At 44.3% G+C, this 24347-nt stretch overlaps 1 protein-coding gene across 1 annotated transcript; it reads left to right on the top strand.

The window, feature by feature from the left end:
* The first annotated feature begins 209 nt into the window (after positions 1-209).
* Positions 210-24322, top strand: gng12a (guanine nucleotide binding protein (G protein), gamma 12a). Its single transcript, XM_070975010.1, has 3 exons — positions 210-531; positions 21705-21813; positions 22219-24322. The coding sequence occupies exons 2-3, from the start codon at positions 21721-21723 to the stop codon at positions 22342-22344; spliced, it is 219 nt and encodes a 72-aa protein (XP_070831111.1). The 5' UTR covers positions 210-531; positions 21705-21720; the 3' UTR covers positions 22345-24322.
* The last annotated feature ends 25 nt before the right edge of the window (positions 24323-24347 follow it).

Below are 24347 nucleotides of genomic sequence, written 5' to 3'. Positions count from 1 at the left end.
AACAATATATAGTTTAGTGTAGATGCTCTGCTCATTATTACTTGCACCAAGTTTTTTTTATACCCTCCGCGACGGCCTTATTTTGAAAACTTGTCTCGGAAGTAGTATTGTCAAAGCATCTCGCTTGACGCTGGCAAACATCCGCCAGTGTTTCGGTTGGTCCGCCTCCCTCCTCCCGACTCAGTTCGGCTGTTCTCGTCGCGAAGCGTCCGAGCAGTGGAGGAAAAGGAAAGGAGGGGGGAGACTGGTCGTACTGGGAAGGGGGAGAAAAAGTCAACGACAATTCAACATTAACACAAACAGTCAGCGGAAAGTGAACGCGGCACGAATCGGCAGCTTTGAAGTCTCCAGTGAGGTCCGCGTACAGCTGCTTTTCCTCCGTCTCTGGTGTAAACACATTAGTGTAGTTGTGACATTGCGCCGTGAGCGACAGAGCAGAGGGAAAGGTCTCCTCCCAGTCTGTTGACGGATACAGTTTGGCTTCAGTGAAAGGAGACACGGCTAGACCTCACTGTACATTACCCCGGCCAGGTAAGACTGCCATGTGTCGATAAAGTGTCACATTAACAGCGGGCGTAGCGCGCTTTTACCTGAAGCAACAGTTGGTCTCGGTCCGTATTCGCTGTCATGACTGCCAGCTTTCACAGTCTTCATCCGTTTATGCAACAATTAGGCGGCACAACAGCGAATTAATACCTATCAACGATTCATTCTCCTCATCTGTGACTCCACTGACCACACACACATGAATGTGAGATCATTGCTTCATGGACGTGGTGTTCAACAGGTGATCGCCTGAGCTCAGGGCTTCCTCAGCTCTGTGCTGTCTGGGCCTCCTGCCCTCATTATTCCCCACAGGCCCCACCTTCTGTGTTTGCCACATAATGACTTATTTTGGAAAGCAAATAGATTATTCCAGAACAGGCTAGCACTTTTATAGACGAATAAACCATCCACTTCCTTCACGTTAGTCGTTCATGCAACAGGTAATCGCTTGCTACATTGCCACTGCAGTCCAACCTGAACCAATTAGATTATGAATCCGGTGAGATGGTGGAAGTGGCTGAGATGTTTACATGGAGCATCAACAGCTCTGTTGATGTCCCCTGGCCATTAGGAGGACAGAACACAGACTCGCCATTGATAAGGCCAACTCATTAGTACCCCATTCACCACCATCAAAGCCTCCTCTCAACGCCCATCAACATGAGTGGGTCACACCACACGCTGGAAGCTGAGGATCGCACACTTCCTGCCTTCGAGCTGGGGGGGGTGGTTCGGTGTAACGTGCTTAAGTTTTCAGCACGGAGGAAGGCACACCGGCCAAGAGAAACCGGATTCAGACAGTGACAGACATGCAGATGTGGAGATCCGTGTCAGCGTCTTTCTCGTGACAGCACGTGCGCGTGCGCCCACAGGTGTCACCGGCAGTAGCAGCCTTATGTGTTGTTTTATTAGAAATGAAGATGGTGGCGTCCATGAACAGCGGCCTTGTCTAACGCCGCCTCCTTCAGTTCCTCGGAACAAACACTGGCCCCCCTGTGCTGTCAGGATCTGCAGACCCACAAGAATTTTTCATTTCCTCCTCTTTCTTGAACGGACGGAACCATCCGGGTCCTCAGCTCATGCTCATTGAGACGCGTGTTTAATGTGGAGGTAAACACGAGAGACCAGTTTTCCGACTCATCGCCTCTCTAACAGCTCTGATGGCCCGGCCTGCATTGGGAGTTGAGACTGAGTGGGTTAACCCCGGGTCGCTGGCAGGCTTTGACGTGACGTGTGATGCATGTAAATTGATTAGTTACAGGAGGAGGGGGCTAGGTGGTCGAGATGGGGAACAATGTCTTGCCTAATGCAAGGATTAGGTTTTTTTTTTAAAAAAAAGGGTAGGGTTCGGGAACTGAGGATGGATTTGAATGTCCTCCTTCTGTCTCCGTTTGAGTTGAACTTGAGGAACAATGGACGAACTGTTGGGATCATGTGGGAAGTGGCTCACGCAGCTGTAACCAATGCTGTAATACCTTATCGGCTGGAAGCGGCGCGCATCTCCTCCGACTCAGAATGCTGCCAGACTCGATCGGCAGCTCTTTTGGCAAACAGCCAGTCAGGCGCAGGAGGAAGACGCGGCGGCGGCCGTCGTCTGAGCCTCCCGTCAGCCAGGATCTGTTTCCTCATAGCGCTGTCTGCGGACTCCCCGCGGCGCTTTGGTTGCACACAGTTTGTTGAAGTAGGAGTCGGTGTGTGTACGTGCCTGTGCGTGCTAGCTCCTGCGTCTTTTGAGGGATCTTGCTATACTTCCTCAGCGGGCTGATTCACAGATCTTCTCAACATGCGGACACAGGGAGCTGAAGTCTGTTTCTGCCTCATCATGAGCACAGTCACACTGTTCCTCCTCTCGGCCTCTGACACCTGATACTACACATGCTGAACTGATGTTTCTGTCGTGGACATATTGTTGGGTTGTGTTTGAATCTGTTCAGAGCTGCAGAGACTCATCACATTAGTTGATTAACAGGAAGTCAGTCAGGAACTATTTTGATTCATCACCGGAGTGATGCTCCTGGGATGATAGTAAACTGATCGTAAACAGTCTTTGGCCTGTTGCTTGAAGATCTTGTGCTCTGAGAAATTGTGACATAATATTCTCACACACTAAGAGTGTTACTTGCAGTCCACCATTTTTCTAATATTAATGCAGTATTAGTTGTTTTCAAACAGTATTTTGATCAGCATTTAAGAAATTTGGTAATTCTTCAAAAATACATGCCATTTATTACACTCCTTTTTTTTTTATCATATTCAACTGAATATCTTTGGATTTTCAACTGTAGATCAGTCAAAACATGAAAAGACATCACCTTGGGCTCTGTCTCTGATGGACATTTTTTAAATTATTTTGAACATTTTCTCGACAAAGCAACAAGAAACCATTGACAGAGTGCGAGATAATGAAAATAATCATTAGTTTCAACCCTAAACATGATTTTCCAAAGTGTTTCTTCCCTCAATATGTTTTGTTCATTTAACAAAAGAAGCCAGTGTTCTAAAATGTTAGATATCATCTTAAAACAAGCAGATGTGCAACGGCTCCATGAAATGTCTAAAGAGTGAAACTAGAACGGCAACGTTTCTCTTTCAATCAACAATATGATCAAAGAATAAGTAGATTACAAATCCCAATGAGGTCTGGCACCATGACGATGCAACTTTGAGAGCGTGGTCGCCGTCTCATTATTATCTCTGTTCGTATTGGACCATTGAAGACAGTCAGTGATCAGGAATGCGTCATGGCAGCATTGTTGTTGTTGTTGTTGTTGTTGTGTTTTACGGTTTGGTTTGTCCATTTGTCAGCAGCATTATGGAAAAACTTCTGGCCTGATGTTCATGAAACGGTGGAATAATGGGCATGGGTCAAGAAAACACGTCTTAAATATCCAGTAGATGGTTGTTAAGTTCAGGAGTGACAAAATATATCCCACTGTAGAAACAAGATGACTTTACATCACGGTCCACATTCATGGGTACCAGTGACCCTCTGGGGCAGCTGACACATGTTGCCGCTCACCCTTCATACTGACAGCAGTCGTTATGGGAGAACTGGTACAGTTAGAACATGGCCACAGCTACAACAACGCTTTTTCCTCAGACTAAGGTGTGGCTATGCAAACAGCATTTCTGGTTTTCGCAACCATATTTTGACATAGTTTTGGAAATATATGCAGACACACTGTCGCAGATTTGCACATTATAGAAGAGTGGACTGCTGACCTTGGCGACGGTCTGTGCTCTGTGGGCACCCTTTGAAGTCTGTGATTTTTGCACCAATGTGATTAAGCACCTTGAGTTATCAGACGTTTAATTGGCAGACGTCCCTGTCTGGTTGCTGTGATAATACTGTATATGTGATGGAACTAAACAGCTCTGTAGCTCAGAGAAATAGAAACATGTTCTGTAGCCCTGTGAGGCTCGCCGGTGTGTGTGCGCACATGCTGCTTGTGTGTTAGTAGTCACAAGGCCTAGCCTGCAGTGGTTTGCTTGAATTCCACCCTACCCAGGAGCAGATGTACTGAGAGGAGTGGTGGTGACACTGTGGATATACAGTCACACCCATGTATTGGTTTGGCAGCAGAATTACTTGCTTTTGTGAAATACCAAGCATTACTGGATCCTTATATTACTGGCTCAAAATAGACCAACTCAGCAACAAATCTGCTTTAAAGCAGAAACATTTTTTAAGATGTTGCTTTATTTATCTGCTTGTAAATGAAAAGAGTGAATGTCACAGCAGAGCAAGGATGGATGGTAGATGTTGTCACCGCTGGCTTCAGGAAGTGAGGCGCTGTCAGTGCTCACGTTCTAATCAGGTCGACATCAAACTCAGATGTATGCGCTTGCCAACCAAGCAGGAAGTGTTGTCATAGCAACCATCTCAGATAGGTAAGAAAGGTAGCGTAATTTCTCCACGTTCGGGATTCTGATTCACGGTTATGGTTCTCACTCTCTGTCTGTGCCTTTGCACTGAAGCTGTAATCGTTTTCACTGTGCAGAGCTTCTGTAGTCATTAGTCTGCATCAGAGGAGACAAAGGACTGACGGAGAGGTAGAAATCGCCATCTCCACCCAAACAAGAAGCACCTAAAAGCCATGTCAGAGGAGAAACACCTTCCTCCTTGCTGCTACCTTTGGCATTCAGTTTTCAGGATTATATTCTCAAGTCAGCGTGCCGTGGCTCAGGATAGAAACAGTTTTCTCCACGATGTTCTGCAAATAAATAAATAAAAAGTCTTGAAAGTTTGGAAAATGCTTAATTTTAACCGTTATTTTTGGTGCTTGAATTTGAATATACTCCCGGAAAAATGCTCCATTTTCAACATAATCTGGTGTCTCATGTCCACCATCGCACATGTAAACCAAAAAGATTAGAATTTTTCAAATGAAACGAGCCTGTCGTTGTCTTTGTTTGTTGTCTCCTGAAATTAGCATTGATACTAGTAAGCAATACATAATCACCATCAATCAAACAAAGTTAATATGAGCAGCTGGTAAAATAAGCCAAGTGACACATTGTTTTCTGTGGATGTGAAGGAATTCTGATTTAGATGTGTTGATAAAGGCTTGGAGAGTTTGGACATTTTTTTTGTTCTTGAATCTTACTCTTAAAAAAACTGTGCAAACCCTGTACTTTCCTATATGATTGAAAGAAAAGCAGCAGATCGTGAGGAAATGCAATTAAGACCGGTTTCAGTCGTGATGTGTTCACTGGCCTTTAGGAAAAAAAGGACATTTAAGCAATAACTCATGACAGCCTACGTGTGGTATGTTGTGACTTGCCGTCGCCTACCCAAATGCTGAGGCCTGTGTTAGCATGTTTGGAGCTAACACTGAAGTCCAAAATGTCTCTACAAAGGAGCAAAGCAAAAGGTAATAATGAGTTAACAAGTCAACTCAACGACGCCATCTTGAGTCTGTCTGTCTGTAGTTTTAGCAGGTCGATTTCCCTCTTTGTTTTTTGCTGAAGTGTTATGGAATTAATAAGACACTGCATTAAATAGCTAAATTGTACACATGAATAAAAGGAGTGTAGCAGTGGCTTCACAGAAATACATTAAATTAAGGTAAATTAATAATAAATCTTTAGAACCTTTTCCCTAGTTACAAACCCAATGGGGAAACACACGCTGACATTTGAAGACTTCTTTTTGTGTTCAGGAGGCCTCAGTTCGCCACCCGTGCTGTACACAGCTGCTCATCCTCAGCTCTGATTGGACAGAGGGAAGGAAGCAGATAAGACTGGCGTGTTTAGAGTGTCAACTCTGTCCAAGGTTGAAGTTCCTCGTAGACACTGATCTGAGGTTAGATCTGCAACTGTCCCTCAAACTGTCAAGGTTAGGAAATGGGGCGAGAAGCCGACTGCTCGTCAGCGTTCAACGAGGACGAGAGCGTAACGCTTGCTCTGGTTTCATTGCTGTCAGTGAGAGAGTGACTGCGGTTATCACATCTTAGACGTATCAGTTTTGTTTAAATCAAAAAGCAAAAACACCTGTGCTTATTTTTTGTTTGGCTTGACTTACGAGTATATGATAAAACTGAGATGATGGCGAGCATGAAATTATATAATTATTTGTAAATTAGAGTGTTTACTTATAATTATGTATTGTGAGGTTTACAGGTGTTTTCCACAATAAAAAGGATCCGTCTGTGTTTCTGAAAGAATCACCAGCTTGAAACCAGCTGCTGTTAAAGACACAATGATTCATTACAGAATCATTGAACAGGAAGTTCAACCTATCAGTTAACCCTTTGCCATTGAACAGGCTAAAGGCTAAAGTTTGCTTTTATCTTTAGAAAAGTTATTGAGAAAGTCTATTTTTAGGCTCTTTGTCATGCTCAAACTGCCACATGCAGGTCTGTCTCTCCGTCGTCCGCCTGCTGTTCACCTTTACTTTGTGATTGGACAGATAGGAGGAGAGCACCTGCCACAAACTGACAGGTCAGGATTTAAAGGAAAGAGCTGGCGTTGTTACCAAATCATAACAAGCTGTTTTGAATGAAACACGTGTCTAGCTTTGCTCTGCGTCCTGCGCTGTGGTCATGTCACAGGATGGATGATGCTCGGAAAGATGTCTTAACACCCGTCAGCTGTCTAGGAACAAATGAATAGTGTCTCCTTCACACAACATCAGGCCTTAGAGCGCATTTTGTGGGTTCTGCTCTGAGTGTGTGTGCATGTGTGTGTGTGTGTTTCAGATTACATAATGTGAGTCAGCCCCTGGAGTAGTGGTGAGGAAACCCTGGTGCTCTTTGTGATATGTTTTCAATATATTTGAGTTAAATAACAGCAATTATAATCCACAAATGAACAGTACCCTCTTTCTGCCACATGGTGGTGCACTCTGACTGCCTCCAGTAGCTGACTGCTTAAAAACGCGACAGTGGTCCTGCTCTCAGCTTTGGGTGTGACTCTAAGTGAGTGTGTGCCTTTGTCCCAGTGCCCACATGACGCCGAGATGAAAGGCAGCGTTCCTGTGTCACCCATTTAATCCCTTTATCTGTCTTCTGCTTGTTAACACACACTCTCTCTCTCTCTCACACACGTCCACCATCTGTCAGCTTGGCACTGCCAGCTGGCCCAAACATATTGTAAGCCTTTATTAAACTTATCCATTGCACTCAGTCACTTCTGTTTATTCATGTGAGATAGATATAATGTGTCATTGCGTGTGCAAGAGGCCTTTTCCTGCATGTTGTGTGTATGTGTGTGCGAGTGTGTGCGCGTTACACCTGTGACGTGAGTCAGTTTTGAGTTATTTGCCCTGTCAAACAGCTCAGACAGTGTGTGTGTGGCCCTGTGGATCATGTTACTGTCAGGACTATGTTAGCCAGCACAGGCACAGTGTCGTTAAGGTGCAGGTCTGACAGGTTGAGGTTCACCTGTACTTCAACGCTACCAATAATTACATGCTTTTCAACATTTCACACACAACCAAGTGCTCCATAGAGAGGAGGAATTAAGATACAATCAGACAACAAGACCCCAGCACAGCAATAAAGCCAAATGCAATTACATAATATCTGACTGAACACCTGTTAAAGCTAATGTAATCCGTTAAGGTCACGTCTGTAATACGGTTCAAGCTCAAGCTCATTTTTGCCAAACATTAGTACACACATAGCACATGATGTCTTGGCTGATGCAATATTAAATCATTTACAGAATGAAACTTTTACATTTTGGAAATCAAAAGTTTCTCAAAATTCTTATTTTTATTATTATTATTTACCCGTTTTTTCTCCAGGTGCTGCGGCCTCCACCCACAGTCCAAAGACGTGCAGGCTAGACTTAATTTGTGCCTCTAAATTGGCCGTAGGTGTGGATGTGAGCATGAATGGTTGTCTGTCTCCGTCAGCCCTGTGACAGACTGACTGCTGGTCCAGGTTGTACCCCAGCCAATGTCAGCTGGGACCGCCTCCAGCCCCCTGTGACTATATATAGATATAAAGTTCAGTGCATAACTTTAAGCCTTAATGTAATAAAAAATTGTCATTAACTTGGAAATTAGCTACAGTAACCAAAACCAGGCTGTAAATGTGCTTTTTCTTCTGTATAGTTATGCATTGTAACATGGTTGTCAATGAGAACTGACTCGGAGGCAGTCTCAAGTGGCCATTTAAGGAACTGCAGCTTTTGGTACTTGTGTGTTGGCGTCATTTTTCAGCCCTGGAGGTTGCTGCTTGGCGGTTGCAGATAATTGTGGATCACTTCTATGAAAGGCTTTGCTCTATTCAGTGAATACTTGAATAATTGCACATGTGATTCCCTCGTGTTTCCTTCCTTTTCAGTTGCAATTGTAAAAATGTTGACGTAAAGCTGTTCCTTCTGTAAAGCTTGACTTGGGGGAAATGCTTTGAAGTACTCCCACACACAGGAAGACACACCTTTTTGTGACTTGTGACTCTGCTCCCTTAAGTTATTTCATAAGGGCGTAGGGCAAATATAGGCATATCCTTTCAGAGGGGGAGACAGTCCAGCCGGCATAAACACGCTTCCTGTCAGACAGGTGAAGAGGAATAGAAATATAATCTGACCGTGTGCGGCGCTGTTTCAGCAGCATGGGCTGGAGGAAAGTTCAGATGTAGCAGCATCTCATCGTGAAGGCTCCACTGACAAATGTATCATTGATTATAGTAGAATCAGCGTGCGTGTGTGTGAGCGGGCTGGAGAAACAGTGTCACTGTGATGGATTCTTTCATTTCTTTAGCACCCTTCATGAGTCTCAGGGAACTTTGCTGGCACCCTAAACAAAGGCCAGTGTGTGTGCTTCCTCGCTGAGGCCTGGCCGGGATGCTGGAGAGGAGCTCGACACCTGCGGCGAAGGGGTTCTCATCCACAAGTGTCTGCGCTCGCACATGTTGGTGCTTGGGAGGAGACACCACACCCCTTTTTTGCCGCCTTAAAGGGGGCCCCAAAGTTTTTGTCCGACGCCACACTAAGTTGCTCTGTCTAAAACAAGCAGACACAGGTGTCAAAGAGATGCACAATCGCTCCCTGTCCTCCTTCCCCACAGCCTGAGCTGTGTCTCCTCAGTTGCTGAGATCTGGCGCCTCATCCACCCTCAGGTTTAAAGAGCTCCCAGGCTTTACATGACTTTGACTTTTGGAGTCACTTTGTTTCGGTGTGAGGAACAAGGCCTCACATTTTGTCCAGGATTGGTTGCCGTACAGTGGCTCCTTGTGCAGTTACCTCTCTGAACACTAACAAATAGGCAATGTTCCCTCTCACAGGCCTCTTTTTTGGAAAACTAGACAGTTATCTGATTATATGGAGCATTTTTTTTCTCACCAGTAGCCATCAGGCGCAAAATCTGCAATGCAGACATTTCATACCATTGGTGCCATTTGGAAAAAAATGATTGCATCTCTGTGTACACACATGCCGGTGCTGTATGTTGAAGCTTGACCACAGTAGAGTTTTGTTTGAGATTTTCTTCTTTCTCTTTTGGAGTGCGACCTTGTGGCACAGGCAGCTTTCTGTGCGTTATTCTCCATTGACTGCTGTTCCTTCCTCTGCAGAGACTGTGGATATGAACTTGATTTTAACTCCAAAGCAGTTTCTAAGTGTCCGCTGTTGAAACAAACAGAATGACTTGTATGAATGAGACAGGTGGACTGAGTGACCTCAAAGGAATAGAGCACAAAGAGGAAGTAAAGGGAGACGCCGGGAGGATGAGGAGGAGGCAAGCATCATTTTTGAAGGCAGTCGGGGTGGGCTGCAGAGGAAGTGGCCTCTGTGTGACCCACAGTGTGAGCTTCTTCCTCCACCCGACATGCCTTTGAAAGTGCTAGATGAACGGAGTCGCAGTGGTTGGAGGGAGGAGCAGCCATTCATGTGGTTTCTGATTAATAGTAACTCAGACCCCTTTGTGTGTGTGTGTGTGTGTGTGTGTGTGTGTGTGTGTGTGTGTGTGTGTGTGTGTGTGTGTGTGTGTAAAGGGGAGGGGGTTTGTAAATCAATCTGGCTGTGTGTAAGTCAATGCGTCTGACTGAGAGTCTGTCTGCCTCCATTCATGATGTGTTTTAACTCATCATTTCAACGTTCATGCCTCAGTGTCTTAAATGTCTTGTATCTGCGCCGACTCGACTTAATTTATCAAACTGAGCACGTTTTTTACATGACTGGCTCTGGAAATTTCAGTTCGCCTTCACTTTCCCTCCCTGCATCCTCTCTCTGTAAATGTGCTCATGTTTAAAAAACAAAAGCAAAAGTACTTTTGACTGTAAGTCTCTTAGCTGGTAATTGGTGCCCTGTTGTCACATTGGACGCCCTATCATGCAACATCTTGAGTGTCGTCAGGGTTGGTTCCTCTTCCTTTGGGGGATTTTTACTGGGATTTTATGCAGTGAAGACATTCTTTCATGCATTTTTCCTCTTCATGTTCTTAAAGGGCCGCTCCACCAGTATTACACATTGAGTTCAGTTTAGTCGTCACAGGAAGTGCTACACGGCATGTGAACACAGATCTGTAGCTTCCAAAGAAAAAACCTCGATCATGTCATCAGGTTTTTTCCGCCTGGGCTTGACACATTTGTCATTGGTCAGTTGGTCCAACACTTCAGAAATATCTCTACCAGTACTAAATGGATTGCCATGAAACTGCACAGACATTCATGGTCCACAGAGGATGGACCCCAATGACTTTGGTGATCTTCTGACTTCCTCTTGCGTCACCAGCAAGTCAAAGTTGTCACTTATCCTGAGAAATACCTCAACATCTACTGACGAGATTTGAATTGGAAATCAATAATTACTCTGAATCTTTCAGGGAAAACTGAAATTATGCAACTCCCATTGAACCCGGTGGTCAGCCTCGCTTTATGAAAATGATGGTAATGATGGATCTTATATGTGTCAGTGCAAACGTAAATGAGTCAACAAATGACTAACAGTTCCTGCAAGTCCAGTCTCTTCCCAGTCTACACAGACAGGTGGGATTTTCCACACAGGACAATACAATGAATGCTTGAAAGTTTCAACCAAAACAGGAAAATCAGTTCTATTCGCCTTCTTGTTCTCCTGTTTAGAGTCTCATTCTTTCTGGTTTTGGCCTTTTGTCCCGACCCCGTCCCTCTTCCCGCTCAGCACTGGGCAAGGCCTTCAGCTCATAAATCTCTGTCGTAAGGTGTTCATAAAGTCATTCACCTGGCCTCGGAAACTGTAGCACTGTAAATGCTTGTAGAGGTTAATGTGATAATGTCGTTGTGACCTGCTAATCAGTTAGGAAAGTCAGTGCATATTGATTTTAATAACACTTTCATGTTTGCATCCATGTCAGTACTCCAGTCATGACATAGATGTGCATTTATCTCAATGACTTGCATTTTTCTAACTGTAACTCAAGGAATTTGGCATCAGCACTGCTGTTTCCACCAGCTTGGTCCTGTTTTTCTAGTGTGTGTGCATGCATGTGTGCACATGGGTTACTCTTCATGCAGCTTCTCCTGAGTGAGTCACATGCAGTCGTTTCACTCCTTGTTTGCCCTTGTTTGTTCAGAAATGTCTCTTCTTGGTTGGAGATAATGTAGACCATTGAGTCCTGAACTGTCCACGCTGCTTGCAGGCTGAAGGAGGGCTCAGGTGTTTTAGAGCTGCTTCTTTTCAGCACTGTGTGGCTTGTTTAAGACATAAGAAAGTAAGAGTGACAGTACTACTGACCATCTACAGGATGTCTAGGAGTGTCATGTTGTTCAGAATAGACCAATGCTCTGTCTTAGGGCAAGTTTATGACTCTGTCTTCAGTTCAGGACAGAGATGACACACAAGCCAGGAAAGCTGCTCAGACTGAGGAAAGAGAAACCATACCCACACAGTCCCGGCCAGCGTTTTGAACTCTGACCTGTGAGGACAAAGGTCAGCACTTTGTAGACAAGGAAATTTCACTGTCAGAGCGACACACTAGAGTAGGCACAGCTTCTCAAATGTCCACAGATTTAACGAGAGGGTGCAGGAACACTGACTAATGTCTCGTGCAACAGGAGACACGAGTGCTCTGATATGTGGATGCAGTTTCATGCTTTATTTGCAGTTATATGCGGTTGCTGTTGTTTCAATAGCAAACATCTGACAAAGTGTGATAATAAGAGAGAATAGATGTGTGTATGAAAGCACAAACCTGCTCATACACACACATGCATTTATATATATGTGTGTGTGTGTGTGTGTGTGTGTGTGTGCATTTATATATTCAGCTACTGCCTGCAACCAGCAGGCCACAAAGTGCTTTTTCTAAACTTGCTGGAAAGCAGAAGCCTTTCCTCCATGTGCTTAATGCTGCTTTCATTCTCAGCAGCTTGCACAGGCATCCGAAACCAAGACGACCAATCATAGTTCTTACGCTTTCCACACGGTGTCTCTGTAGTCGCTGTCGGCCTGACATATATTCAGATTTTTGAAGAGGTACACGTCAGCTATGTCTCCACGTAAGCTCTAATCTGTGCTGTGATTCCTTAAAGCACAAATGCAAAGTTTTTCTTAGTGTGAGTCTGTCTCACCATGAGTCAGTAGACTCACAGCTTTGTGTCTCTGCTCTGTTGGCAGCAGGTCGGGGATCCTCTGAGGTCAGCCCTACGTCTTCTGTTTGGGACATTCCTGTGGATGTCTCAAACAGGACTTTTAGTGAGGTCAATGTGGAAATGAAAAGTGAATGTCTGTTGTACATTTCTGATGCATAGAAAGTTCTTCCCCCCCCCCCCGAAAGAGTGTTTTTCTTATTAATGTCTTTTTGTGTCGCAGTACAAGCCTGACTGTTGCAGGATTTAATTCATTGATTCCACAGAAGAAATTTAGCATACTTAGCACGTTCAGTTGGCAAAGACTTGAACCTTCCATCATCAGCTTTAAACAATACACTATGTGTGTACCTAAAACACACATGCAGATGTCCACTCACTGAAATGGACTTTGCACTTTCTGACACACACTCACACATGCACAATCTTTGTCTCAGACATGCACACACAGCCAGTCCTCATTTATGTCACCCTCTGACTAATCCCATTTCCTCTTCACCTGAAAAACAAACTCTGCTTTACGACCTTTATGTTGTCTTCTAATGAGCTGCGATGACGTCCGAGCCCTTATCAGTTATTCCATCCATGCACACTGTCGTATAACCCTTCCCACTCCAGCTCCAGCAGGGAGGAGGGCAGGTTGCATGATGGCCAACTAGCACCGTTGCGAACCTTTGGCCTTCTCTGTTCCCCCTTCCCTGCAGCAGTAACATACATGTGTTCAGACCAGCTCAGGGTGGAGGCTGGAAAGACTGAATACCTTTGTTTATTGTTCCATATAGGCAGGGCAGTGTTGGCTGAGAGATGGAGATCCATTGTGTAGTATCTCCCTGCCTTCGTCATGAATAGTAGCTTTCAGAGGCAAGAGGGACTGAGACGAAAGGCAGGGCACTCACAATAGCTTTAAGTTTTATGGCGTTCCTGTCGCCGGCAGCATTTTTTTGGCGTGCACCCAAATGCAACATACACACAGCTGTGCAGCTTGCTTTCTCCAGCTGAACTCTCTCTCTCCCCCTCACACACACACACACACACACACACACACACACACACACACACACACACACACACACACACACACACACACACACACACACACAAACTCTTATCTCTCTCTCGGTCTCAGCCACAAGCACACGTCTTTCTCTGCAGCCCTCTGCCCCACCATTCATTCATTCCTTCCCTGCATCCTTTTCCAGCAAACTCCACTCCGCTTGCACTAAGCTTTCTTTTGTGCAGTCTTTTTTTTTTTTTTTTGGACAACAATGCTGTTTGTTTTCCGAGGGGCAGAGCAGAGAGACGCTGCCCGGCAGCCTCTCTGCCTAGGTCGCCCGTGTCTCCTGCATGTCAGCCTCTGTGCGTCTGCAGTGACGTCTGAGGGACATTATCTGCCACAGGCCTCTGTTTGTTTTGGGCTGCACAGGGCTTGATAATGGCCCATTACTGGGGAACCAGAGGCTCACAGGCACCTCAGTGGAAACTGCAGAAACCTCGCTAATCTGGATGGTACCCAGCTGGCATTCAGCTTTGTAAATGTTAGCTACAGTGAGCAGTTTTTAGCAGAAACTGGCTCCACTGCAGCCAGCAACAACACAGACCTGCTGGCTATTTTTAGTGCATACTCTAGTGGCTAATGATATCACTGAGGCGCTGGCTGACCTCTTTGTCTGTTTTTGTGTTGCTCGTAGATGTTTGGCATCCCGTGTGTAGAGCCACGAGCTGTGTATGAATACTTGTTGAGCATCAACAAAGACTTCTACACAACTGGCTCATTAGCGCCGCACCTTTCCATGGAAGGAATGCAAGAAGTGACATCAATGAAAGGAGAAACATGTCATTGTCATTTTTTCCCCCTTTGTTCTCATTTTCTCTCTTTGTGCCTCTTGCAGCTTCTCCTTACCCCCCCACCCCCCACCCCAACACACACACTCACACTTACGCACACACCTCCTGCAGGTATCCATTAGACCTTCACTTGCATACACTGCACTTACTGTACATTCCCCATAACATTTAAACCACACTGCACCCACATTTAGGATTACACAGCTGATAATTTGCAATCTCAACAATAGGCTAACAGGATGGCTGACCCTGCTAGCCTAAAAGTCCTACTCAGCAGTTCAGGAGCCATATTTCACCACCCAACTCATTGGTGTTTAAGAGAGAGGTGAAATAAGTCAAGGATGGAATTCTGGCTGTTGTTTTAATGGTGTGAAAGTGCGTCCATAATTCCTCTCCAAAAGCAAGTGACTGTTTGTTCGTCCATAAATTAAAGTAAATACTACCTCTTGAGAAGGATAAAGGGACAACTGTCAAGTTTCTTATAAAGCTCAATAAATCTCTGCTGCACCAAAACTCTGCAGGTCTAAATTAGGCAACATTAGTGGAGTAGATGAGTGTGTGAATTGTGTTCTGTGTCGAGTGTAAAGAGCCTAATTAGAGGTTGCCCGCCTGGAGACTGTCTTATTTCTGCATGTGAATTCTCCTCCTGCTTAATCCTCACATACCAGAGTGTTACTTGTCCCCTCCGTTATCACAGTTATCTGTCATTATGTCAGAGTCCCTGACACACATGCTGCTCCTCCTCAGTAACAGTCACTGTATGTGCAGCCACTTATGTTCAGACAATCCTGTTCTGAATATCATCATGTTCAAGGACACAGATTAGCTTCCTTGGCTTGCTATGTGCTTACCTTATCTAACTTGACATGCACAGCTTGTTGTTCTGTAATTGAGTTCATAATAAACTGGGTTGGCTGGCTTGTAATTCCCGCAGCGTAACTCATCAGCCATCTAGTCTGTGCATGAAACAAGGAATCGTTCATAGTTTATTTGGACAGGAATGAGCCTCATGTAATTGCACATGAATTTAGGATTTAGAAATCCTGCAGAAATGAGTCCAGTCTAGTCTCCTGTCTAGACACTGTGTGACTGTGTTACAGTATGCCGGATTGTTTTTTTTTTTTTATCCTGTCAAACCACAGAGTTTGCAGGATTGTGCTGTTTGCCAGAGTCTGTGAAGCTGCTGTATGTTAGTTTAACTGAAATCTTTTCATGGTGAGACAGACAAAACACAAAATGTGGTATTTGTAGCGCCACATGTTTAATCTCGACAGCTTTTCCTTGACCTTTGCACAGTCCTGTAGCTTTTCCTGGAAATGTCTGCTTACACAGGAGTAATGGTCACGCTTCAGCCAGTCACAACCAAGCAGCCTTGCAGATGGCGCTGAATTTCCCAGTATTCCCTTACTGAGTGTGCAGCCAGTGTCCTGGGCGGGGTCCTGTCAGCTTTACTTATCTCAGTGGCCATACCTGCAGCTCTGGGGTGGTGCTGCAGCTCTGCGTCCCGTCATCAGTCCCATTAAAGCACACGGTCTAGCTTTCTGCCTCAGCTGTATGCTCCTCACTGTGGGCTGCACGTACATGCAGCCGGTAAAGCTGATGCTCTTATATACATTGCCTTTACTGCCCATCCATTGTTTTCTTTATTGCTTGATATGTGGATTTTGTTTCCAGGGTGACGTCTTCAAATGTCTTGTTTTGTCCAAAATACTGCCCAAAACGCAAAAATATTTAGGTTAAAACAGAAAAACTGCAAATCGTCACATTGGTGAAGCTGCAACTGGCAAATATTTGGCATTTTTGCCTATTTGACATGATTAATCCATCATCAAAATAGTTGCTGTTTTTAGTTTTCTGTTGATTGACCTATCGATTTGTTATTTCAGCATGTTCTTTCCACACATTAAACTGCACTTTATTGTGCAAACTGGGGAGAATAAAGTGTGTTAAAAGAACGTTTTTGGGACTCTATTTTGTAGAGAGTGTGGTGGAGAGGACATGTGGTGCCCTGTCTTCAGGGTCTTCTTGTCTCTATCGTTTCTGTTTATCCTGGTAAACAAACTCATTTTCAGTGTCGACTGCACGACAGTGGCTGCCAAAGAAAGCAGGGCCTTTCAGCTTCTTTCTCTGCTCTGGTGGGAAAGTGGTGATGTCACTCTGGTGGTTCTCACAGAACGAACAAGTGCGAGCCCTCACCATCTCCTCCCAGCCTCGCCCTTTCTCTTTCACAGTCCAACACACTCAGCAGGCAGAGTCTGTCCCTGTGGCTCATAAACACAATCCCACTTTACTCAGCAGCAGGACTGATGACTGAGTGTTATTAAGTCTGATAAGCATGGTAACCGAGTGGGAACAGGCCATTGTTTGTAGTGAAGCAGGAGGGGAACTTCGCAGTGATCTGATCTGATCAGCAACGAACTCCAGTGCGAGTCATGTTTTAGGTGGAGCAGGAGACCTTTTTTCATTCAGCTGGAAAAGTGCTGACTGGCAGCAGGAGAGAATGAGAAGGCTACTTTTAGCTTTGCCTGCAGACTGGAGAACTAATGCTTGCAGAGAGAGGAGAGTACATGGGGGGAGGGGTGTACATGAGAGAAGTGACAGAATTTTGTGTGTGTGTGTGTGCGTGTGTGTGTGTGTGTGTGTGTGTGTGTGTGTGTGTGTGTGTGTGTGTGTGTGTGTGTGTGTGTGTGTGTGTGTGTGTGTGTGTGTGTGTGTGTGTGTTTGTGTGAGTACACAAGGGATAACAACCAATATACTGACTTGTGGCTGTGGCCCAAGTCTTTGAACTGTCTTTTGTTCAAAGTGGCAGACATCTGTCTAGACTCCAAATATTGCCTTTCCACAATTCACTGTTCTTCGCTTCTCAGCTGGTGATATAAAGTCAGAGAGACGCCAGGCAGGACGCATTTCAGGGACTTTTTAACGTGATCACCAGAAGTGTTACTGCCATTAAACTTTCAACTTTGATTTGGAGTTTGGCAGCTAAGAAAGTAAAGCTGTCATGCACAGTCACTCACATCTTCAGTATGTGCACGCTGCAATAGAATATTAAGAGAAAGCTGCATTTCATAGTTACATGCATTGTTAGAATAATTACATAATAGACGCAAAATCATTTTATTTCATGAATTTTTTTCCATTCTTTGTAAACAATACAACATCACCATAGCAGCATATCACCATGTGTTTCATTTAGCCGTCCTGCCCTGGGATGCTTTGTTCGGCTGTCTATTGTCTGCCTGAGTCCATGAATGCAGCGCAAGAGTCTGCAGCCATGCTGGCCAATCAGTGAGGCTGAGCTAAAGAGAAGTGGTGATGCTTTGAGCTAAATGCTAACATGTGCACAGTGACAAAAGCTAACATGCTGATGTTAAGCAGGTGTAATGTTGAGTTTAGCATGTTAGCATGCTTGATAATTAGCACTGCAAACAAAGCGCAGCTGAGGCTGATGAGAAACTCAGCAGTTTTACAGCTTTTTGTCATGTTTTTTAAGATTGGGTTATGAGCATCTCTGATCCCCTGTCACATGCTCCTCTGTGACCTGTGGTTACCCATAATGCCCTTGTCTGTGTAGGTCTGCAGACACATCTAAGTGTATCCTCAGAGAAACGTTAATTCAGCGTCAGTCTACATAAACTCTCCAAAAACCACTCCAAGTTATTGAAGTTGATGAAGCCAGCTGTTACATCTGCAGCCAAATACTCTACAATGTCTATTATAATTTCTCCTCAAATAATCAACTGTGGTGCTCACTCATAGATGTAGAAGCCACAAAAGAGAGGGTAGAAAATGACTGACTTGTCATTTTGGGGTGAATAAATAGAAGATGTGGCTGTGGAAAAAGCATGATCACTTCACATCAAGTGCGAAGTGCAGCCGGCAATACTTAAAGCCCCAAAGCAGTTTATTTCCAGCAGTGTTATTTTATTACAAAAGCTACTCCAGTGTGAAAAGCCTCAGACACTCGCTGAAGGGACCACACATACTGTACAGCTGACAGGGCCGACTCTTCTTTCAGCCTTTAATGCATGTTGTTTGTATTCATCAGCAGCAAATTTAAGAGTTTTCTTTGGCTCTGAGCTGCAGCGTCGTCACAGTGTAAGACACACACACCGTTTTTCATCTCTGAGTGTTGCTGTTAATGGCGCTGAGTCATAATAGTTCCCTGTTCTTGGCACTTTGAACTCCGTGCTAATGAATCGCATGTGTGTGGGTGGATTTGTGTGTGTAAGGTAGAGCAGGGCGGGGGGGTCGTGCTGCTCTGTGCAGTAGGTGGTCCTGGCTACTGTGTGTGTGTGTGTATTGTGATAGGGTGGGCTTTGAAGGGGGTGGTCTCTTTCTGATCCTTGGAGGTAACTTTTTTTGCAGGCTCCTGTATGTACGTGGTAGTGCTTAATGCCACACACACTCTTGCACACACACATCTGTGCCCTCCCATAGAGTTTCAGTCAGACTGGTGCTGCTGGTAGTCGCTGGCATCACTTCACAGGGGCCTCACAGTTTGACTGAGGTGACTCAGTCGGGATGGTTTCCCTGCAAAAATCACTTCTGAATGCCAGTGGGTTTGAAGTGCCCATTCCTGCCTCATCCTTCCTCATTTACCTGCCTCCTCCTTCCACTATGCATGCCGGTTGAACTGATATTTTGGCGCCAGAGCGCCGTAGACTATTAATTCTGTCTACACTTCATCTTAAATTACAGCTGTGGATGTGTCTTTTGTTCCCTGCATGTCACGCCCTATCACATGACACATGGAGAGACGAGATGAGAAGGCTACTTGGACCAATGGTTACCCATAATGCTTTCCCTGTGTCAACTCTGGTCTGTGCTGGAAAAGCAGTGTTACATTCAAGTGTTGGATTATTAGCCCTCAAGTTTGTACAGGGATGGTTTTCAAGCGGAAGGAGTTCTCCAAGTGTCAGTGTGGCTGCAGCCCTGGCGTGTGAAGGCTGTTTGCCTTTCTTCTGTTATCTCTTCAGTCATTGTGGTTCTTGATCAGCAGCTTCTGCACTGTGTTTGCATATTACGCAATTTATACATAATGGAATCTGGTTTGCATGTTTTTGCCGGGTAGCAGCAAATTATCTGCTCAGAAAAGCCTTTGAAGCAGAGCACAAGGAAGTTGGTAACTGAACCAGGGCTCCTGTTTGGGGATTGGCACCAAATATTTGTTATGCTGACTGCTGTTCAGCCAAGAATGTCACTGAGTTCATTATTGTTACAAATGATTGACCTTGTCACTGGAATGATTACTTGAAGTGATACCATCAGAAATCTGTCTGTAGAGTCTGAAAGTCGGCTCCTGTAGACTTTGGCAGGTGGCTGTAAAAAGTTTATTTGCTTCTTCGCAGAGTATGCATTCACATCACTTCCAGTAGAGATTTTTACTTCCTGACATTATGTTTTTATGGTTGAAAAAAGTATGAAAATGTTCAAAGTGGCATAATTTACTCTTGAAGTGTGATGAAAATTTTGGCATTTTCTGGTATTGCAACAGGTCGTTTAAAGCTTAAGTGCTGTTTGTCAGAGAAGCAAACATGTGGCGCTCAGCTTACTTTTGTTCCATGTAAAGACCTGCAGACTGCAGATATAAATGCCCTCACTCATCATGTATGGATGAAAACATTCTTTACCTTCCTCACCTATGCTGCCTCACCTTTATGACTAAGCTGAGAATGTTTCCTCACCGTAATTGTTTGCTGTGCGTCGTAATGCATGGCCCTTTCATGTCTCACCTTCATGTTATCAGTAACATTTTCGCTCTTTGAGTCATCTCGGGCTGCGTTTCCTTTGAAGTGATTGGATCGAAATAAAACTCTCATCAGGCGCTCCCCAGCAGAAGTCCAAAAATGGAGATCCCTCCCTTCCCATTTCCTGTTTTTTTGTCTTCATTCTTCCCTCCCTCTTTGTTTACAGAGCAGCTTCAGCATCAGAGGCTGTCTGGAAGGACACATCCTGCAGGCTGCAGACAGGGCAAAACAAACATGAAGTCAAATATGTTGTGCTTTGCTGTAAGAAGTTGGCTGGAATTTATTCACCCGAATATTGAAGTTAAACATATTTGTGATTCCAGGAAACATTATGACAATGTGCAGATGGAACAGAATGAGTGGATTTAAGTGCTGAGGCATATATTCTCACTTTTTAAGAGAAATCAACTTTGAGCCTGAAGAAGCTTTTTCTCGTCAATTTCACAATAAATTTCTGAGAAACTGCACTTGAAGCTTCCTGTTCCCTGCTGAGAAAGCGAGGCGTGTCACAAGCAGGCATGCGTGTGTTGTGCAAAAAGGTTAAAGGAAACGAGTGTGTGTGTGTGTGTGTGTGTGTGTGTGTGTGTGTGTGTGTGTGTGTGTGTGTGTGTGTGTGTGTGTGTGTGTGTTTGTCTTAGAAAAACAGACAAATAGCAGTAAAAGGAAGTGAGAGGCAGGGGGGAGCCTCTGGAGCCAGAGCTCCCACATGGACTGAAGGATGTGCCCAGGCTTGTTCCCATCCAGTCTGTCAATGATTAGCAGGAAGTAGAATCACAACTCCGACCCGCTGCAGCGCTCGAGCCCTTCGCTCCCACACATCAGCCCCTCACTCACATCCACTTTTCAACTCTGAAATCTTTGCATTTCTCTAGCTTTTTGTTTAAATATAGATATCTTGTAGTGTCAGACTCTCAGCTATTGTTATAGTTCAGCAGCTATCAGCCGAGTTCATAGTGCACACATTGAAACGGCGTGGTGTTATTGTGCCATGTCTGGCAGCAGGGGCGCCGTGTTTCCTGAAGGCTTGCACTCTTGAAACCAAAGAAAACGAAAGAAAACTCTCAATCTACTGGAATTTCTTACTACATGTTAAAGGAGTGGCAGAGCTCTGTGTGCAGTTGTTGATGCAAAGACCTTGCCGGTGATACCACTTTCAGGGAACAACCCTGCAGAGGAAGAGGAAGCATGGAAGAGGAGTCGTTGGGCCTTATTAAAACAGCGCATGTTATTGGCATGCGCTGTATTTTCTGCATAGTCATTCTGTTGACTATCTGATACACAAGGTGGTTTTTGCACATAGCTGCTCTGTCATCTGTCAGGTCACTACCATCATCACAACCAGCCTTTCTGCAACCTGAAACAAGCGTGATCTTTTGGAGACCATCTTCTCATTTTTTATTGTCTGCCTCTGACTTCACCTGGAAGGTGCAGGAACTGCAAAGTAAACAAAGCTGCGTCATACATCCATGTTTTATCTGTTCTTAAGGACCATACTTCTCATCCTGTCCAGTGTTATCAAGCTTTTCTTTGTCTTTCTTCATTACAGCGTTGATTTGCCCAGGATGTCTTCGAAGGCTCACAGCTCCAATAACATCGCCCATGCCCGGCGGACGGTGCAGCAGCTGAGAATAGAGGCGAGCATTGAGAGGATAAAGGTACAGTGCGACAGTAAATTGACCAGTGCATCCACTTCCCATGCATCTTCTTTGTCCGCACTACAGTGTGGCTCTGGCTACATTTCTCTGTCCCAACTGGACAGCGGTAACCAAACCCAACCCAAACCCAACAGGCACTGTGTTTTCCAGCAGCAGAATTTCATCCCTGCTGTTTTTTTTTCTTACATTTCAACCAATTTCCTACTATTTCATCCCTATTAATACATTATAAATATGCCAAAATGTTGTAAATGTCACATACTTGATGCTGCTGGAGGTATTAAAGAGTTCTTACAAATAAAATCCACTTTTTTAAAGAGATAAAAGTATTTATGCTTTTACAGAATAATATCATTGGCTGATGGGTGTAAATATCGCCACTAAATTCCCTCTTTTATTTTGTAGGTATCCAAGGCCTCTGCGGACCTTATGAACTACTGCAGTGAGCATGCCAGAAATGACCCTCTCCTTATGGGCATCCCTGCTTCAGACAATCCCTTCAAGGACAAAAAACCCTGCACTATATTGTAGTGGTTCCACTTAGCCTTTAAGGTTTTTTTTTTTTTGTTTTTTTTTTTTGTTTTTTGCTTATTAATGTTGCTGTATTCTTTTTTGTTGGGAGGAGTGAGGGGTTGGACTGTGATCGCATCATTACCATGTGTTGACCTGTTCTTTTAACAGTTCAGCAATTCAACCATCAAAAACAGCAGTTCATAATGAGCAAAGAAAGCCCCACATGTCTGTACTATTCTCTGAAACTGTTGACCCCGGCAGAGCCACCGTTCAGTTTGAGCTCTGACCACAAGCAAGACTTTGGCTGTATGAGTCGGGATGGCATCAGGTACTCAATGTTGCTGAATGATAATCAACAGCAGATCTCTGAATATTGTAGATTCATGCAGCCAAAGTTTCCCTTCAGCCTTTAGAAGTGTGTTAGTTTTAAGATGGATAATAATGACTCTCATCATGTGGCTTCAGACTTCATTCCCACCAGTGTTTTACAGATTTAGTGCAGTTTGGATCACTGGATTCAGGGTTTACCCTGAGCTTCTACTCAAATATTACCATTATGTATTTTTGATCGGGGCAGTAAATTCAAATACTCAAAGTATTCTGCAACCTATCACAACTACACTGGCTCTGACTGGTCCGTGACAATCCACATGCCATGTAATCCACCGTTCCCCTGTCTGGTATTTGCAGGTATGATTACCAAAATTCAGTGTTGCCTTTAGCCGATTGAATGAACCATCATGTTGAGATAAGTTCCATAGAAACATCTTTCATTTGCTCAGATTGAAGCCATTGGGATGAAATGTAAAATACAGAGATGATGAAGCAAAAATGAAAATACTTTACGACATTTGTGTAGTGCAGGAATTCCTTTTCCTCTTCTTTCTTTCTTTTGTTTTTTAACTGAAAACGTCAGCTGACTTTGTGTGTAGGGCAACACTGTGTAATGAAGGCCCTGGGACAAAGCCAAACCGACGATACTACGATAATGATCTAAATATGCGTCTGCATGAGACTATTGTTAGCCATTCCTTCTGAAAACTTACTGTGGTACGTTATTTTTAGGACGCTGACGGCCCAAAGTACGCCAACAAGCGTTACGCAACACTGTGAGCCACGCCAGTTCGCTCATCACAACAAGTGTCTTAGTTGAGTGCTTGTGCACATTGTTTGTTGTCTTTAAGTATTTTTGGCACAAGGGTTGTAGGTACGGGTGCAAATGGTAGTGTGCATCGATGATTAAAACCACTCTCCTGAGACTGCTCGCAAATCTTTCATGTTTTTCAGTTGAGACTAAACTTTTGTGTCGGTGGGGGTCTTCAGTCTAACATGTCTTCATGTTGTGATTCTCGGGGGGGAACATGTCTGCTATGGTAAAGTTTAAGAAAAGACCGACGAGATAAATCTCTTCTTTCACTCTAAAGCCTTACGTTTGTTTGCTTTGTATCATGAAGAACTCTTAATGTGAGAAATCCGATGTTTCTATCCGATGTTTTTATCTGTGGGATGAACGTGATTTGTAACAATATTGTGCCATTTGTTTTCGTCCACACGTCACTAACAGAACATGGTAAATCGTGTTTCACTTACCTGGTGCTCTCCACTTTTCGGCAGTTTTGGTATTGTTGCCTTCTCCGAAGGGTACGTTCAGGTCTTCGAATCAGCAAGATCTGGTGTTATTATCCAATTGTGTTTTTCATGATTGTCTCTAACAGTCAGTTCTTCTTACTTGCAATAAATCATTCCTATATGCCTCTTAAGGACAAGTCCAGATTGCCACTGCCATGTCTTGATTTCTGTCCATTCAGCAACTCTGTAACGGCCTTATTGTACCATTGAAAGATTAATTTAACTGTCAGAATCTGCATTTTGATAAATGTCTTTATTAATATACCAACCTTTGTATGAAGACTTAACTAAGATTAATAAAGTGAAGCATTCCTGCGGTACAGTACTGTACTAATATCTAATAAAGACGTGTTGTGCTGCACAGTCAGACGTTTTGAGCTTGTGATGGCCGC

Source organism: Chaetodon trifascialis, chromosome 11, assembly GCF_039877785.1.
Source record: "Chaetodon trifascialis isolate fChaTrf1 chromosome 11, fChaTrf1.hap1, whole genome shotgun sequence".
NCBI lineage: Eukaryota > Metazoa > Chordata > Actinopteri > Chaetodontiformes > Chaetodontidae > Chaetodon > Chaetodon trifascialis.
Note: the sequence above shows the minus strand (reverse complement) of the source record. Positions and strands in the feature narration are given on the sequence as shown.

Bases quoted from the DNA above. Each gene is read 5' to 3' on its own strand.
- gng12a (XM_070975010.1), top strand. From the start codon at position 21,721: ATGTCTTCGAAGGCTCACAGCTCCAATAACATCGCCCATGCCCGGCGG. The intron at 21,814-22,218 runs GTACAGTGCGAC...TTTATTTTGTAG, and splicing joins CGAGCATTGAGAGGATAAAG to GTATCCAAGGCCTCTGCGGA.